Raw genomic sequence first — 16,689 nt, forward strand, 5'->3', positions numbered from 1 at the left:
ACTGAGCCTGTGCTCTACAGCCCGCGAACCTAGAGCCCGTGCTCCACAAGAGAAGCCACCACAACGAGAAGCCCGCGCACAGCAACGAAGACCCAAAGCAGCAATCAATCAATCAATCAATAAATCAATAAATAAATTTATACAATACCATGACCCTACGCCCTGTGTACTGATTACAATTCAAAACCCAACCTAATATAAATACACAGTTGCTGAGGATGACTTTTATAAGCTATCATTTTCATTATGTGTCAGTCTTTTCCCACTTAAGATTATTTTTACTTACTTGGTTAACTTGTGGCTTTTCACTGCTGTGAGAAATTCTCTCACAATCTCAGGACTCTGGTGCCTGCATGGTGTTTTTGATATGTATTTTAATGTCTACCAAAAAAAAAAAGGGAAAGGCAAGCATAAGACAAACAACCCCAAATGACAAAAAGAGAAGCCAATGGCTATAATTTAGTATTCTAAAATTTTGCTTCAAAAATCTTTTGTAAAACAAATGCCTTCAGAAGACTCAATCTTCATATAATGGGAATTCCTCAAAAATAAAACCAGTAGCTAGAACAAAAAGATTACTGAAATTTTAGAATAAAGCTTTTCTGATCTTAAAGAAAAAACTCAGTCTGACAACTGTGTTATCATGTATCAATTTTTTATAGACAGGGAACCCGAAGAATAAAATAAATAGCCTTAAGTCCATATATAAATGACCCAATAAATGGATTAGAAGGAACAACTCTTTCTTACAAAGAATTCTAACAATTAAACATAGAATGAGGGAAATAAATCACCATTGGGCAATCGCACCATAGGAATAATTAATGCAGGAAGGATCCACCAATGAATACTAAAATTAATGGGCAAAAGCTTAAGAAGTAGGATATTTGCATAGTCTCAAAGCAGCTTCCCCAAAATATTTATTAATTACTGTGGTAGTTTTAATGTGTGTCCTCAAATTCTTTAATATCCCTCCCTTAAGAGATGAAGCCTATTCCCCTTCCCCTTGTATGTGGGCTGGACTAGGTGACGCTTTGCTAATTAACAGAATATGGAAATGGAAAAACAGTAACTTTACAGTGGAGAAACCAGGCAGACACCACCTTAACCAAGTTATCAAAGTTAACAGCATCAGTAATAAGACACTGATACCATGTACTCTGTATCACGAAATGAGAAGGGCACATTTATTACCAAAGTAACTTTCCTTAAGGCACCAAAAATTAAAAGCAAGAACTTAAGAATTAATAGAGTGGGGACTTCCCTGGTGGCACAGTAGTTAAGAATCTGCCTGCCAGTGCAGCGGACATGGGTTCCATCCCTGGTCAGGGAAGATCCCACGTGCCACGGAGCAACTAAGCCCGTGGTCCACAACTGCTGAGCCTGTGCTCTAGAGCCTGTGCTCCACAACTGCTGAAGCTTGCGTGCCTAGAGCCCATGCTCCACAACAGGAGAAGCCACTGCAATGAGAGGCCCATGCACCACAACGAAGAGTAGCCCCCGCTCGCTGCAACTAGAGAAAGCCCACGTGCAGCAACAAAGACCCGATGCAGCCAAAAATAAATTAATTAATTAAAATTTAAAAAAAATTAATACAGTGATAGTGAGCATAAACTAATTAACTGTGTAGTTAAGGGTGCTTGATAGCTTGAAATGTGTATAAAACTAATTACCAACAATCTTTATTTCCTTCTTTGAAAGAGATGAACTATATAATGTGAAAGAACACGAATGAATAAATGAACTGTAGGGTTCTAAACACACAATTAAATGAAAAAAATCAGATGGGAAGGAATGGTGACGAAAGTGTTAAATTCCTTATTTTCCTTAAAAGAGATTATGATACATTAATGCAAGTTTAAAAATGTCCTTGAAAAGAAAAATTAAAAGAGTTAAATCCAAACCTCTTTAAAGACAAAATCAAAATTGAAAGCAAATAACAAGAAAAAACAAAATGACAGATATAAAAATCAAACATTATATAACAAATACAACAGCTTAAGCATAAGACTGGGAGAGAATGCAACAAACTATCAACTAGATATTAAGATTATGAATTACTTTTGATTTCCTCTTTATGCTTTTTTGTACTTTCTAAGTTTTCTACCATAAAAAGTATCACTTTCTCTGTAATAAAGAATTTGGCTTCGCTAAAACGGAGAGTCTGGACTTTGCCCTCAGCTTTTGGGAGGTAATCTCCATACTCCTGGAACATTATATCTAATAGGAGTATCTTTGTCTGGGGGCCTTATGTCCTACTGGATGGTCTTAACAATGAGATTTAGAGTAGGGGCTTTGGGTCATGCAGTATCAGTAGACCTGGAGGCTAACATGAACTACATAGGCAATCAATCATTCAATCATGCCTAGGTAATGGAGCCCCAGTAAAAACTCTGGACACCAAAGCTTGGCCGAGCTTCCTTGGCTGGCAATATTCTGTGTGTATTAACACACACTGATTTCAAGAGAAATGTGCTCTGACTCCACATTAGAGAACAGTGGAAGCTCTGCATTTGGTATTTCTCCTGGCACCTGCCCCATTTGCTTCTTCCCTTGGCCAAATTTAATCTGTATCTTTTCCTTGTAATAACCTGTACCAGTGAACATAATAGCTTTTAGCAAGTTCCGTGAGTACTTCCAGTGAATTATTGAACCTGAGGGTGGTCGTGGGTCTCCCCGACTTGCAATTGGTATTAGAAGTGATGGCAGACTTTTAATTATTCCCTCCTCTGACTTTGCAATTGGTTCACACTCGCAATTGGCCAAACTCTTTCCACTTCTATAAACAGGATAAAAACTGGGTTACAGTAAACCTACTCAAATCAGATAATAGGTAGGCATGATTCAGTGGCCAGTCATCAGCAAGATAAACCAACCCCCTTCAATGGCAGTTTGGGTAGAACTTCCAAAAACCTAGGCTTACTTCATACGTGATAGTATTCAAGTTCTGTTGCCCGGAACTGTGTTTATTCTTTCCACTTTCTTTACGCTGCTCTTTCATATCAGTTAGTAACTGGAACACCTAGGAAGAGATATACAAAAGATTTCCATAAGTAAATTTGAGAAATGTATCTATTCCAAGGTCAATGATTTTAAAGGATGAAGAGAATAATATCTCTTTTCTTCTCATAAACCCTCCCCCAAACTCTTGCATTAGAGCAAATAAGTCCGAGAAGCATGTGACTTGTTGAAAATGCTCTTGGGCTTCCCAGGTGGCACAGTGGTTAAGAATCTGCCTGCCAATTCAGGGGACACAGGTTCGAGCCCTGGTTCGGGAAGATCCCACATGCCATGGAGCAACTAAGCCTGTGCGCCACAACTACTGAGCCTGTGCTCTAGAGCCCACGAGCCACAACTACTGAGCCCATGTGCCACACCTACTGAAGTCCGTGTACCTAGAGTCCGTGCTCCGCAACAAGAGAAGCCACCACAATGAGAAGCCAGTGCACCGCAATGAAGGGTAGCTCCCACTCACCACAACTAGAGAAAGCCCGCACACAGCAAGCAACAAAGACCCAACGCAGCCCAAATAAATTAATTAATTAAAATAAATTAAAAAAAAAATAAAATAAAAATGCTTTTTTATCTAAGTCAAATACTGCAAATTCATTTGTTTACATAAACTATTTCAAGTGTTTCCTACCAATATACACCATATAACTGATCTCCTTGGCTCTCAAAAATAATATTCTGAGTATTTGAAAGTAAATTTTCCTATAATATGAACATCTCAATAGATGCAGAAAAAGCAATTGACAAAATTCAACATCTATGATCAAAACTCTAAACAAAGTGGGTATAGAGGAAACATACCTCAACATAATAAAGGCCATACATGATAAGCCCAGAGCTAACATCATACTCCACAGTGAAAAACCAAAAGCTTCTCTAAGATCAGGAATAAGACAACGGTGCCCACTCTTGCCTCTTTTATTCAACATAGTATTGGAAGTCCTAGCCAGGGCAATTAGGCAAGAAAAGGAATAAAATTTAGCCATCCAAATGGGAAAGGAAAAAGTAAAACTGTCACTATTTGCAGATGACATGGTATTACTTATAGAAATCCCTGAAGACTCCACCAAAAAACTGTTAGAATAAATGAATTCAGTAAAGTTGCAGGATACAAAATCAACATACAGGAATCTGTTATGTTTCTATACACTAATAACAAACTATTAAAAGAGAAATTAAGAAAACAATCCTATTTATTATAATTGCAACAAAAAAGATAAAATTAGGAATAAATTTAACCAAGGAGGCAAAAGACCTGTACAGTGGAAACTATAAGACACTGATGAAAGAAACTGAAGAAGACACACATAAATGTTCATGCATTGGAAGAATTAATATTGCTAAAATGTCCATACTACCCAAAGCAAACTACAGGTTCAACGCAATTCTCATCAAAATTCCAACTGCATATTTCACAGAAATAGAACAATCCCAAAATTTGTATGGAATCACAAAAGATCCAGAATAGTCAAAGCAATCTTGAGAAAGAAGAACAAAGTTGGAGGCATCACACTCCCTGGTTTCAAACTACATTACAAAGCTATAGTAATCAAAACAGTATGGTATTGGCCTAAAACAGATGCAGAGATCAATGGACCAGAATAGAGAGCCCAGATATAAATCCACACATATATGGTCAATTAATTTATGATAAAGGAGCCAAGAATACACAATGGGAAAGAACAGTCTCCTCAATAAATGGTGTTGGGAAAACTGGACAGCCACATGCAAAAGAATGAAACTAGACCACTATATACACCATACACAAAAATTAACTCAAAATGGATTAAAGACTTGATGACGTAAGACCTGAAACCATAAAATTCCTAGAAGAAAGCACAGGCAGTAAGCTCCTTGACATTGGTCTTGGCAATGACTTTTTGGATTTAGCACCAAAAGCTAAGATAACAAAGGCAAAAATAAACAAGTGGGACTATATCAAACTAAAAAGCTGCTGTGCAGCAAAGAAAATCATCAACAAAATGCAACCTACTGAATGGGAGAAAATATCTGCAAATCATGTAGCTGATAAGGGGTTAATATCCAAAATATATAAATTCATACAACTCCAGAACAAAACAAACAAACAATCTAATTTAAAAACGGGCATTTTTCCGAAGAATACATACAGATGGCCAACAGGTACATAAAAGATGCTCAACATCACTAATCATCAGGGAAATGCAAATAAAAACCACAATGAGATTACCACCTCACACCTGTTAGAATGGCTATTATTAAAAAGTCAAGAAATAAATATTGAGGAGGATGTGGAGAAAAGGAAACCACTGTGTACTATAGGTGGGAATGTTAATTGGTGCAGCCACTATGGAAAACAGTATGAAGGATCATCAAAAAATTGAAAATAGAAGTACGATATGATTCAGGCATTCCACTTCTGGGTAACTATCCAAAGAAAACAAAAACAGTAATTCGAAAGGATATATGCACCCCCATGTTCACTGCAGCATTATTTACAATAGTCAAGGTAAGGAAATAAACTAAAGCGTCCATTTACAGATGAATGGATAAAGAAATTGTGGCATATATATACAAAGGAATATTATTCAGCCATAAAAAAGAATGAAATCTTGCCATCTGTGACAACATGAATGGAACTTGAGGGCATTATGCTAAGTGAAAGAAGTCAGAGAAAGACAAATACTGTATGGCATCACTTATACGTGGAATCTAAAAAAGAAAAGGAAAAAAAAGAAGGGACTTCCCTGGCAGTCCAGTGGTTAAGACTCCATGCTTCCACTGTAGGGGGCGTGGGTTCGATCCCCGGTCAGGGCGCTAAGTCCCCGCATGCCACGCAGCATGGCCAAAAATTAAAACAAAAACAAAACCGAAACCAGAAACCAAGCTCATAGATACAGAGAACAAATGGTTGCCAGAGACAGCGGGGGGAGTAAGCAAACTGGATGAAGGTGGTCAGAAGTTACAAACTTCCAGTTATAAACTAAGTAAGTCATGGGGATATAATGTACAGCATGGCAACGTCAGTTAATAATACTGTATTGCATATTTGAAAGTTGCTAAAAGAGTAAATCTTAAAAAGTTCTCAACACAAGAAGAAAAGAATTATGTAACTATATATGGTGAGTGATGTTAAGTAGACTTATTGTGGTAATCATTTTGCAATATATACAAATATCAAAACATTATGTTGTATGCTTGAAACTAATATAATGTTGTATGCTGACTGTACCTGAATTTTAAAAAATTTTCCTAAAATATATATATATATATACACACACACACACACACACACATATATATATATATATTTTGTTTGTTTGTTTGTTTTTTTTAAAGATCTTGCTTCTCGAGCTTCGCTGGTGGAGCAGTGGTTAAGAATCCGCCTGCCAATGTAGGGGACACGGGTTCGAGCCCTGGTCCGGGAAGATCCCACATGTCGCGGAGCAACTAAGCCCGTGCATCACAACTACTGAGCCTGCGCTCTAGAGCCCACGAGCCAGTACTACTGAGCCCGTGTGCCACAACTACTGAAACCTGAGTGCCTAGAGCCTGTGCTCCACAACAAGAGAAGCCACTGCAGTAAGAAGCCCACGCACTGCAACAAAGAGTAGCCCCTGCTTACTGCAACTAGAGAAAGCCCGTGTGCAGCAATGAAGACCCAACGCAGCCAAAAATAAATAAATTAATCAATTATTTTTTAAAAAGATCTTGCTTCTCTAACATGAAAATCTATTTTATTTCTGGAAAAGAAAAATTATGAAGCAAGCGATAAAAGTAGTTTACAAAAAAAAAAAAAAAGAAAGAAAGAAAAACTGCTATATAACTTTAGAAGTAAATTTTCTCCACAAGGTAGAAACACGTGTATTAGTGCTAAGAAGGGTCAGGGGAGGAAATCTCTCTCCTGTTTTAGAGATTATACCAGAGAACTGAGAGAAGCATAGGATCATAAACACAGTAACGACTAGATAAAACGCAACCCATCCCCTGCCTGTCATTCCTTTCAGAAATAGGGGCATGAGACCCAATTAATGCAATGTTTCCCCAATGGATAAAACACTACACACCTTGTCCAGAGTCTAAGCTGGAGAAGGAGGTTCCTAAAAGCCAACGGCTTGGGGCTTCCCTGGTGGTGCAGTGGTTGAGAGTCCGCCTGCCAATGCAGGGGACACGGGTTCCTGCCCCGGTCCAGGAAGATCCCACATGCTGAGGAGCGGCTGGGCCCGTGAGCCATGGCCGCTGAGCCTGCGCATCCGGAGCCTGTGGCCACAACAGTGAGAGGCCCGCATACCACACACACACACACAGAAAAGCCAACGGCTTGACCAACAACCATTTCCTTCCTATTACGAGCAGCAACCATTTAAGATGAACCTTTAGGAAGAAAAGAATATGGCCCACTGTGTTAAATCTACTACCTTCTACATATATCACAAAATGGAGACTCAAATCTCCTCTAAGTCTTCCTGAGTTTAGACTCTGGCATAAGAAAAATGGACAGCAAATATATGAATGGTTTCTTCTATACCTGGAGTCAACCTATCAGATAGTTTTGCTAGTACCAAACAACACCCAGGCAAAATAGAAGGTAGGCAAAATTAATGTTCTCTCCTCCCTCTCACCAACTTCTTTCCTTTCTTTCCCCAGCAACCCAATCCTCAAGCCCCCAAATTCCAAACCTGTTACTTCCTACTAAGTTATTCGTAATGGTGAGTCACTAAACTCTCACTTCCAAAATGAAGGTGTTAATACTTACGAGACTATTATGAGGATCAAAATAATAACTTATAAAAGCATTTTACAGCTAAAGAGTGGTAATTAGGAAAAGGCGTTAAGCATTTTAATGGAAAACTTCTGCAAACAGAAACAGTTCCAAAACTGATGTTTCCATCACAGGAAGGCATCCCAAATGAAGATCTAAAATCTTTGGGATTTGGAGAAGTTTGCCTACAGTAAACTAAAGGCTTCCCAGCTTCCCTGAATTACTGTATATAATTTACCAAGCTAAGACTATTCCAAGGTCCACCAGATGGTGCCATCTCTCCTATTTTAAAGTGGCAAATCTAAAGGAATTCAGTCATTTCTAACCAAAACGAACTGAATAATCTTCAGAAGCAAAGGGCAAACGATCAGAGAGGAAAACACAATAGTCCAAAGCTATTTACCTCATAGTTACTGAGCAGCGCAGCGCTGGCATCCTTCCTGCAAAATAAAGTAAATTATCATCAGTCTGGGCTCACATCCCTCTCTGTGGGAATTAAATATCTACAAAATAATCCCTCTGTCAAGATTCAGTAGCACAGTTCAGAAATTTGGGGACTACAACCTAAAATTGAGAAACGTCCTAAGTCTTACTGGTTTAGCTGGCGATGCACAAATTCAGAGCAAATTCTCCTTTTAACAGCCACAGTACATCACACATCCAACACCAAGTAGGTGATTAAAATACTATCCTTATCCCTGGTCCAAGCAGGCAAAAGTTGAGAAGTCAGATATCTAGGGGAAGTTAGTTACAGGAAGAACACGGGGGCAAAACCACAGGAGTAGGGGGATGTCAATAAACAGAGGGTGCTAGAATTAACTGGAGAAACAGAGTGCCACCTCATCCCACAGCCATGTCCTCTCTACAGTACCATTTGCCTTCCATCAGCTATTGACATTTTGGGTAGCCAAGTCCTCCTGTTGAATCACCAGAAATGGGACCCTTAACACTAACATCACTACTGGAAATTCCAGCAACATCTGGAATCCTGCCAGATACCCACAAAACTCCCAAGGTGTTCATCTTTTCTATCAACTCAACCACTAGAGTTCAGGTGTTGAGCACTGGCAATGGTCAATCAAGGCAAAACGTCACCTTTCATGTATGAATGAGCACAGCAATGTGACGTGAATTAAATTACAACTGATCCATTCTACAGTATCACATCAGAAAGCACTTATTGTTTTTAACAGTCTGGAGGCAGTACAGTATAATAATTAAGAACACAGTTTTGACCTACTGTATAGTGTACAGCACAGGGAACTACAGTCAATATCTTGTAATAATCTATAATGGAAAGGAACCTGAAAAAGAATACATATATACATAATATATATATGTATAGCTGAATCACTTTGCTGTATACCTGAAACACTGTAAATCAACTATACTTCAATTTTAAAAGAATACAGTTTTGAAATCAGACAAATCTAGGTTCATATTCCAGCTCTGCCACTTACAAGGTATGTGAGTTTCAGTGAGTTAATTAACCCCCGTTAAGCATCCCCATATAAAACAAAAAATGCAGATAACTAGTACCTAGAAATGTAGCCTGGATTCTAAACCCAGCTCCACCAACCAGTAGCTATATGAATTTGGGCAAGTTATTTAACCTCTCTATGCTTAAATTTCCTCATCTATAAAATGGCAACTGTAGTGTCAACCTTGTAACATTGTTACAGGATTGAGTTGAAACATGTAAAGTACCTGGAACACAGTATGTGCTCAATAAATACCATCTATTGTCACTACTGCCTGGGCTACCACCACCACAACCACCGCTTCTTCCTACTTCATAAAGCCGTTCTGAGGATGAAAGGAAAACAAATTTTAAAAGTGTAACACAGTTCTTGGTACTTATTAGGTTCTCCTAAACGAAGGCTATTACTGTTAAAAGATATCACCTCACTTAAATTCTCATTAAAAACCCTGTGACGTAGGAGCTATTATGATTCCTTCTTTATAGATGATGAAACTGAGGCTCAGAGATTTAAAAACTTGCTCAAGGGCACACAGTAGAAAGCCTAACTGAAGTGGACAATAACTATGGGATTGTGAAAAATAAAACAGGATTGAACAAATGGAAACCAGTAATGCAGAATCCTAAAACTTCAGGAAGGAGTATGGGCTTGACATAATGTACAACAAAGATTACTGTTTGTTCTTAAACTAGGAATGGGGCTATATGATGAAATTGAGGACACAAAATTTCAAAAACATGAGCCAAATAGATGGGTGGTTTCCCCAGTCAATAAATAAAGCAAAACAAGCAGGTGGTTAACGCAGGCTTCAACCTAGACCTTAGGTCATCAGCACAGTAATGTCAGCACTTAATCAAATCAGCACATGAAGCTTACCAAATGCTACTGGTCATTCAACAAATAGCCAGGATTTCACAAAAGTGCTGCTTTGCCCAAATGACCACAATGGAACTCAGGTCACAAAGAACACCATACTTAAAAGGAACCTAGGAGACTTCCCTGGTGTCGCAGTGGTTAAGAATCTGCCTGCCAATTCAGGGGACATGGGTTCGAGACCTGGTCTGGGAAGATCCCACATGCCGCAGAGCAACTAAGCCTGTGCACCACAACTACTGAGCCTGCGTTCTACGGCCGGTGAGCCACAACTACTGAGCCAGAGTGCCACAACTACTGAAGGCTGCGCATCTAGAGCCCGTGCTCCGCAACAAGGGAAGCCACCGCAATGAGAAGCCCACGCACTGCAATAAAGAGTAGCCACCACTCGCCGCAACTAGAGAAAGCCTGCGTGCAGCAACAAAGACCCAACGCAGTCAGAAATAAATAAATTAAAATTTTTAAATAAATAAATAAATGGAACCTAACACAGGAAGGATAATGCATAATTAGAGTACGTGATATGGCTCATTTAAAGCTGAAAATGACAGGACTTCCCTGGTGGCACAGGGGTTAAGAATCCGCCTGCCAATGCAGGGGACACAGGTTCAAGCCCTGGTCCAGGAAGATCCCACATGCCACAGAGCAACTAAGCCCGTGCGCCACAACTACTGAAGCCCGCAAACCTAGAGCCCGTGCTCCGCAACAAGAGAAGCCACCACAATGAGAAGCTAATGCACTGCAACAAAGAGTAGCCCCCGCTCGCCTCAACTACAGAAAGCCTGCGCACAGCAATGAAGACCCAACACAGCCATAAATAAATAAATAAATAAATAAATAAATAAAACTGAAAATGACAAATCAAACCACATGTCATCTTTGCCCATTTAATCAGGAAGTCACCCCACAAGGCCTCCTCCTATCTTTGCTTGAAACTGAATTACAACTCCCTTCATGCCCTAACATTCAGGGGAACTAAAACATCCCTTCCTGGAACAGGGTGAGAAAAATTACATGTTATTTTTCCTCAAGGCCAGTGGATCCATCCCAGGTGCCACGGTGACAACTTCATTTCCAAATCACAGCCCCCCTCTGTCATGTAGATTATTCCATGGCCTGGGAAATCTGTCCTTGTCTCTTCCAAATTACTGCCCCACTGCCCAAGTCAATATTGTTAATTGCAAGAATCCAAAGAACATCTTCTGCCTTTTCTAGAGCCAATACACAAAGAAGGAAAGGAACTCTCTTTCATGTATATTTTCATGAACCTGTGTTTTGGAGCCAGGAGAACAATGGATGTTTAAAAAGTACAGCGTCTTGCATTCTGGTGGGCAGAAGCTGATTTATTCATTGATTCTTTTATTAGGAAGATAAATAATTTTTTTACCCAGCTAAATACTAATGGAGTAAATGCCAAAATATGCTAGGCATTCCTTTATTCAGTTAAATGTCAACGAGTACAGTATCTGCCTTTCATTGAGTCCTAAATGAACTGTGTGTATTGGGAAATTTTTTTGAAGGCAGTTTTTATCCTGAAGAAGTTACTGTAACCACCACGAAGTGGCAGGTTGTTGAGAACAGGATATGGTGAGATTTGACAGACATCAACTTAATCAAGTTATCCAATTTAACAGCACCAATAATGATGAGGTGATGCACTGAGAAGGAAACATCCCTTATAGCAATCCTGTCAGGAAATGTAGTTATGAGAATATAATCAGACAAACCCAACCTAAGAAACCTTCTTCAAATCAACTGGCCTAGATTCTTCAAATATCACTATCATTTGTCACGATGTCAATGTCACAAAAAGAGGCTAAGAAACTGTTCTCAGAGTAAAGGAGATTAAAGAACCTTGACAACTAAATGCAATGTGTGATTCTTGATTGGATCCTGAATCAATTTTTTTAAAAAATCCAGATAAAACATTATTAGGACAATTGGAGAAATTTTAATATAGGTTGCATTTTAATAATAGTGGTAATATCAGCACTAAATTCCCTGGGTGTGATGATGGTATTGCAGTTACACAGGAGAATGTCTTTTTAAGACTGATAAAATGACATCTCTACAACTCTGAACTGGTTCAGTAAAGAGTGTGTGTGGAGAGAGAATGTAGGCATGTGTAACAAAGAGAAGGCAGATATACCAAAAATGTTAACAAATGGTGACCCCAGGTAAGGATATAAAGGAACTTGAGATGCTCTTTTTGCAACTGTTCCATGGGTTTGAAATTTTTCAAGGTAAAAAGTTGAGAAAAATGGAGATGTAAAACTAAAGAATTCCATGAAGTTAAAAAAAAATACATTAGTATAACTTGTAATTGAGGACATTCTCCTCCAATGTTTTTTTACTTCATACTCTCCTGTAGGACTTAGAATGGTACTGATTTTACTGACAGATGTTTAAAGCAAATATTCCAAGTGAATTTTAAAGACTGTCTGAATCTATACTTACAGGAAGGCAGTCACTTAATTTCCTTAAGTCATGAATTAGCTGACTGAAGCTGACGTACTATTTGAAATTTAACCTGTAAAATCTGCTTAACTTGCTGAGTCAATTTAATGGACACAAACAACTACTTCAGAAAATCAAATTCTGAATAAACAGAACAAAATGATCTACTGACAGACCTTCCTTAGAGACTCACACATGCACAAAAGAGTCCAAGCAAACAGTGCCTATTAACTGCCACACAGTTAACTCTTACGAACACAATGACAAACAGAATTGCTCAAATTCTCCTATGTTTAACCTATGTTACTGACTCAAGTCCTGTTCTGAAAAGCTAAACTCTGGTCCAAGAAAACTGAGCAGCCTTCAAAGTCAATGAACAATTTAAACTGTAGTATTCACTTGGGAGCTAGCAAATTATACTCTTTCCAGTCCTGTTACTGAATTCCTATAAGACCTATTAGCTAACTTCTCTAAACCTCAGTATTTCCAGCTGTAAAAAGAAGGAAATTCTGACACTATCTCAAAAAGATGATGTGGAAGAAACTCCATTTTCCGTAACTATGTATACTAAGTTCAAAAATAAAAGGATGAACACAAAATTTTCCAGGCATATAAGTAGTCCCGAGGCATTAGAGAAAGTCAGCCAAACAGCAAATACCTTAGTATACAAATACTTAATTTTGCTATGAATATTTTATATCCTTTTATCCGATGTGATGGTCAAAAAGTTTTTATTTTTAGGGCTTCCCTGGTGGCGCAGTGGTTGAGAGTCCACCTGCCGATGCAGGGGACGTGGGTTCGTGCCCCAGTCCAGGAGGATCCCACATGCTAAAGAGCGGCTGGGCCCGTGAGCCATGGCCGCTGAGCCTGCACGTCCGGAGCCTGTGCCCCGCAACGGGAGAGGCCACAGCAGTGAGAGGCCCACGTACCGCAAAAAAAAAAAAAGTTTTTATTTTTAAAGTCTATCGTTCAACCAAATAAAGTATAAATATTCCTTACCTTTAAAAAACTTCTAGTGTGTGTCTATCTATATGTATCACTCACACAGTAGGTAGTTACTCAGTGATTGAAGAAAAAAAAGTAGTAAAAACTCAGGGGAGTTTTCCATCCATGCCTCCTCACTGCAGGTCCTGGGAATGCCTAACAGAGGTACAATGTGTTTGCCCTCTCAGAGACCTAGGGGTCTCCTGAAGATCCTAAGGACCACACTCCCAGAGGTCACACCTCATGCTGGAGGCCAGGCAAGAACTAGAATTAGGCCTCCAGGGACTTCCCTGGCGGTGCAGCAGTTAGGCCTCCGCCCTTCTCCCTGAGGCAGGGAGCACGGGTTCGATCCCTGGTCGGGGAACTAAGATCCCACATGCCGCATGCTGGAGCCAAAAAAACACAGAATTAGGCCTCCAGACAGTCTCATTCCAGGGGCCCCTCCACCCCCAAACCACATGCCTACCTCAGAAAACCTCATTTTCCCACAAACTCTAGCCACAAAATTCTTGATGAGTCACTGACTCCTTGGGAGAAGTTGACAGGTTACTATATAGGAGAAAAAACTCTTGATTGAAACCATTTCACTTAGGAAAATCAGAAAATCTATATGCTCAGCAATCAGGAAACCAGCTAAATAATTTATATTAATTTTTATTAATTTAATTTATTAAATTAATGAAGTATTGTTATATTACTTCACTCCACAAGTACAGTCAGCCCTCTGTGTCTGTGGATGTGAAACCCACGACTGGGGGTTTAAACCAGCAAATACAGAAGGCCGACTGTGTTTGCCAAAGGGCTACTGTGTGCCAGATGCGCTGCTAAGCACTAGGGGAACAGACACTGGTCCCTGCCTTCATGATACTTACACTCTCAAGAGGGAGACAATACACTAGACATGTAAACATACATCTATTATCAGAACTTGTAATTATTTAAGGGAAAAGTAAACAAAGGTTCTATGAGAGACAAAAAGCAGGACTTATTTTGGATTTACCAAAGAGGAAAAACAACATTGAAAAAGGACACTCAACCTGAGCTGTCAAAAAGATAAGAAGTGGGCAGGACAGGGGGAAAAGTCTACCAGGTAGAGGGAACAGCAATGCAAGGGCTTGGAGAGTTACCGAAATTACTTGACTGCCAGTGGAAAGTGTGTCTCTTTGGGGGAGGGGACAGTGGCAAGAGACAAAGTTGGTGAGTGGGTGAGGTTACATAGGGTCTTGTAGTCCTACTAAGAAATGCAGATATCCTCTAAGCACACAGAAAAGCAATGAAGGGTTTTTACATAGGGGGTGATTTGATCCAATTAATATTTTAATTCACTTTGGCTGCTGTGCGGAAAACAGAATGGAGGGGGCGGGGCAAGAGTGGAAACCAAAGGCTATTGCTTAATCTGGACCAGAGATGATGAACTACAAAATTAGCAGTGGGGATGGTGCTGCATTCAAAATACATTCTGAACGTGGAGATGACAGGACTGGCTGATGGACTTGATTTAGCGGTGAGGAAAGAGGGCTAGATTTCTGGTTTAAGCAACTGGATGGATAAGAGAAAGGGGCTAGAAATATATTCTGGGGAATCATTTGCATACAGATGGGTAAAATGACCAAGGGAATGTGGAGAGAAAAGGTCCCAGGACTGAGCCCTAAAATACTTCAACATTTAGAAGCCCAAGCAAGGAAGGAAGGCGGGGCTAGGAAAGAAGACTGAGAAGTAGTCCTTGATGTAGGAGGAAATCCAAGAGAGCACGTCACAAAGCCAAGAGAGTGTCTTGAGTTTCTGTATCAATTGCTGCTAAGGGATCAAGGAAGTTGAGGCCAGAAAATCAACTTCTGAATTTGACAAGATGGGAGGCTCAGGTAACCTACCTAAGACCCATTTCTGTAGACTGGTGAGGATGAAAGCCCAAAAGAATGATTGAGAGAATGAGGGGATAAACAACATTTCTAAGAAGTTTTCTGGTGACAGGAAGCAGAGAGGGAGCAACAGGTGGACATGGATGTAGGGACAGACAAGGGATTTTTCTTTTAAGATAGATAAATTAAAGCTGGTCTGTATGCTGACAGGAAATGCTTAATAAAGAGGGAAAAATTGATAATGACGGCTTGGGCTAAAGTAATAGTATGCATGTTTTTCAAATTGCAGATTAAACCCCATTAGTGGATTGCAAAATCAATTTAGTGGGTCTACACCCTATTTTAATAAAAGAGACTATCAGAGTGTACTGCACACTGCATTGTCTCATGAAGCTTTCGTTTCAGTTACATATACATACAGTGTTTTTTTAAAAGTCTGAAAAACAGTAGTACATGTAGACATTAAACAGGCTAAAGAACATAAAAGAAAGTATCAATATTAAATAATCGGTGGCAAAGAGAACACAATATAGTATGCCTACAAGTTAACGTCAACCGTGCAAAAATCCACATACAGAGTAGCTACAAAAACTTCCATTTGCACCCGGTACAATGAGCAGACACGGAAAAGACCATGTGGAGTTAAAACTGTTAGAATGGCTTTTACTCCCTCCCTACACCCACACACAAATAGCTAAATGCTTCTCATCAAACTTGGACAGCACCTGTTCTGAGTTAGGGTTCCAAAGGAGCCCACTGCCCGTAAGCAAAGCTCTACCCCAGCATTTACCCATCTCTCCTCCAAGTACTTCCAAGCCGGACCCAGGGCTTTGTACCTTCGAAGTTCCCGCTCCAACACTGGGCCAGGCTCCCCACCGTGACGCCTGCAACGCTAGTGATGAGGGAGGGAACAGGCACCCTTAAAAGCAGCCGAGACAAGTGGCACTCGGCCCCGCGTGCTGGGCACGCGGTGGGCGTGGGGGCGAAGGTTCGGAGGGACAGAGCGAGAGCCCCTTCCTCCCTCGCCTCCCGATCCGTCGCCCTCCCCACCTCGACGAGAGGTCGCCCCAGGCCCATGTCTCCCGGCTCCCAGGGTCTAGCGGTCGCCAGCTGTGAGCGTCGGCCCAAACCCAGCGACGCGCCCCGAGCTGCTTACACTTCCATGTCGACCCCGCCTCTTCGCCTCCGGCCGACAGCACCCGCGAAGCTCCACACAGCCCCGCCGCCGCACCGGCCGTCCACGGCGAGCTCCCTGGGGCCGGCTCCGCGCGCCGCGGTGCAC

At 40.4% G+C, this 16,689-nt stretch overlaps 1 protein-coding gene across 2 annotated transcripts in view; it reads right to left on the reverse strand.

Annotated features, from left to right (window-relative positions):
• Positions 1-16,689, reverse strand: part of CRCP (CGRP receptor component) — a 50,409-nt gene that overhangs the window by 23,724 nt on the left and 9,996 nt on the right. The window contains exons 1-4 of one of the 2 annotated variants that reach the window (XM_082857224.1): positions 16,564-16,635; positions 8,157-8,193; positions 2,924-3,022; positions 287-381 (exon numbers count right to left, since the gene is read on the reverse strand). In XM_082857224.1, coding sequence (XP_082713350.1) covers positions 287-381; positions 2,924-3,022; positions 8,157-8,193; positions 16,564-16,571 — 239 coding nt within the window. In that variant the 5' untranslated portion in view covers positions 16,572-16,635. Of the gene's footprint in view, positions 1-286; positions 382-2,923; positions 3,023-8,156; positions 8,194-16,563; positions 16,636-16,689 lie in introns of those variants that run through there. The other variant, XM_082857225.1, reaches the window with a different exon arrangement.

The sequence above is a fragment of the Leucopleurus acutus genome (genome assembly GCF_964270905.1).
Source record: "Leucopleurus acutus genome assembly, chromosome: 16".
In the NCBI taxonomy this organism is placed as follows: Eukaryota; Metazoa; Chordata; class Mammalia; order Artiodactyla; family Delphinidae; genus Leucopleurus; species Leucopleurus acutus.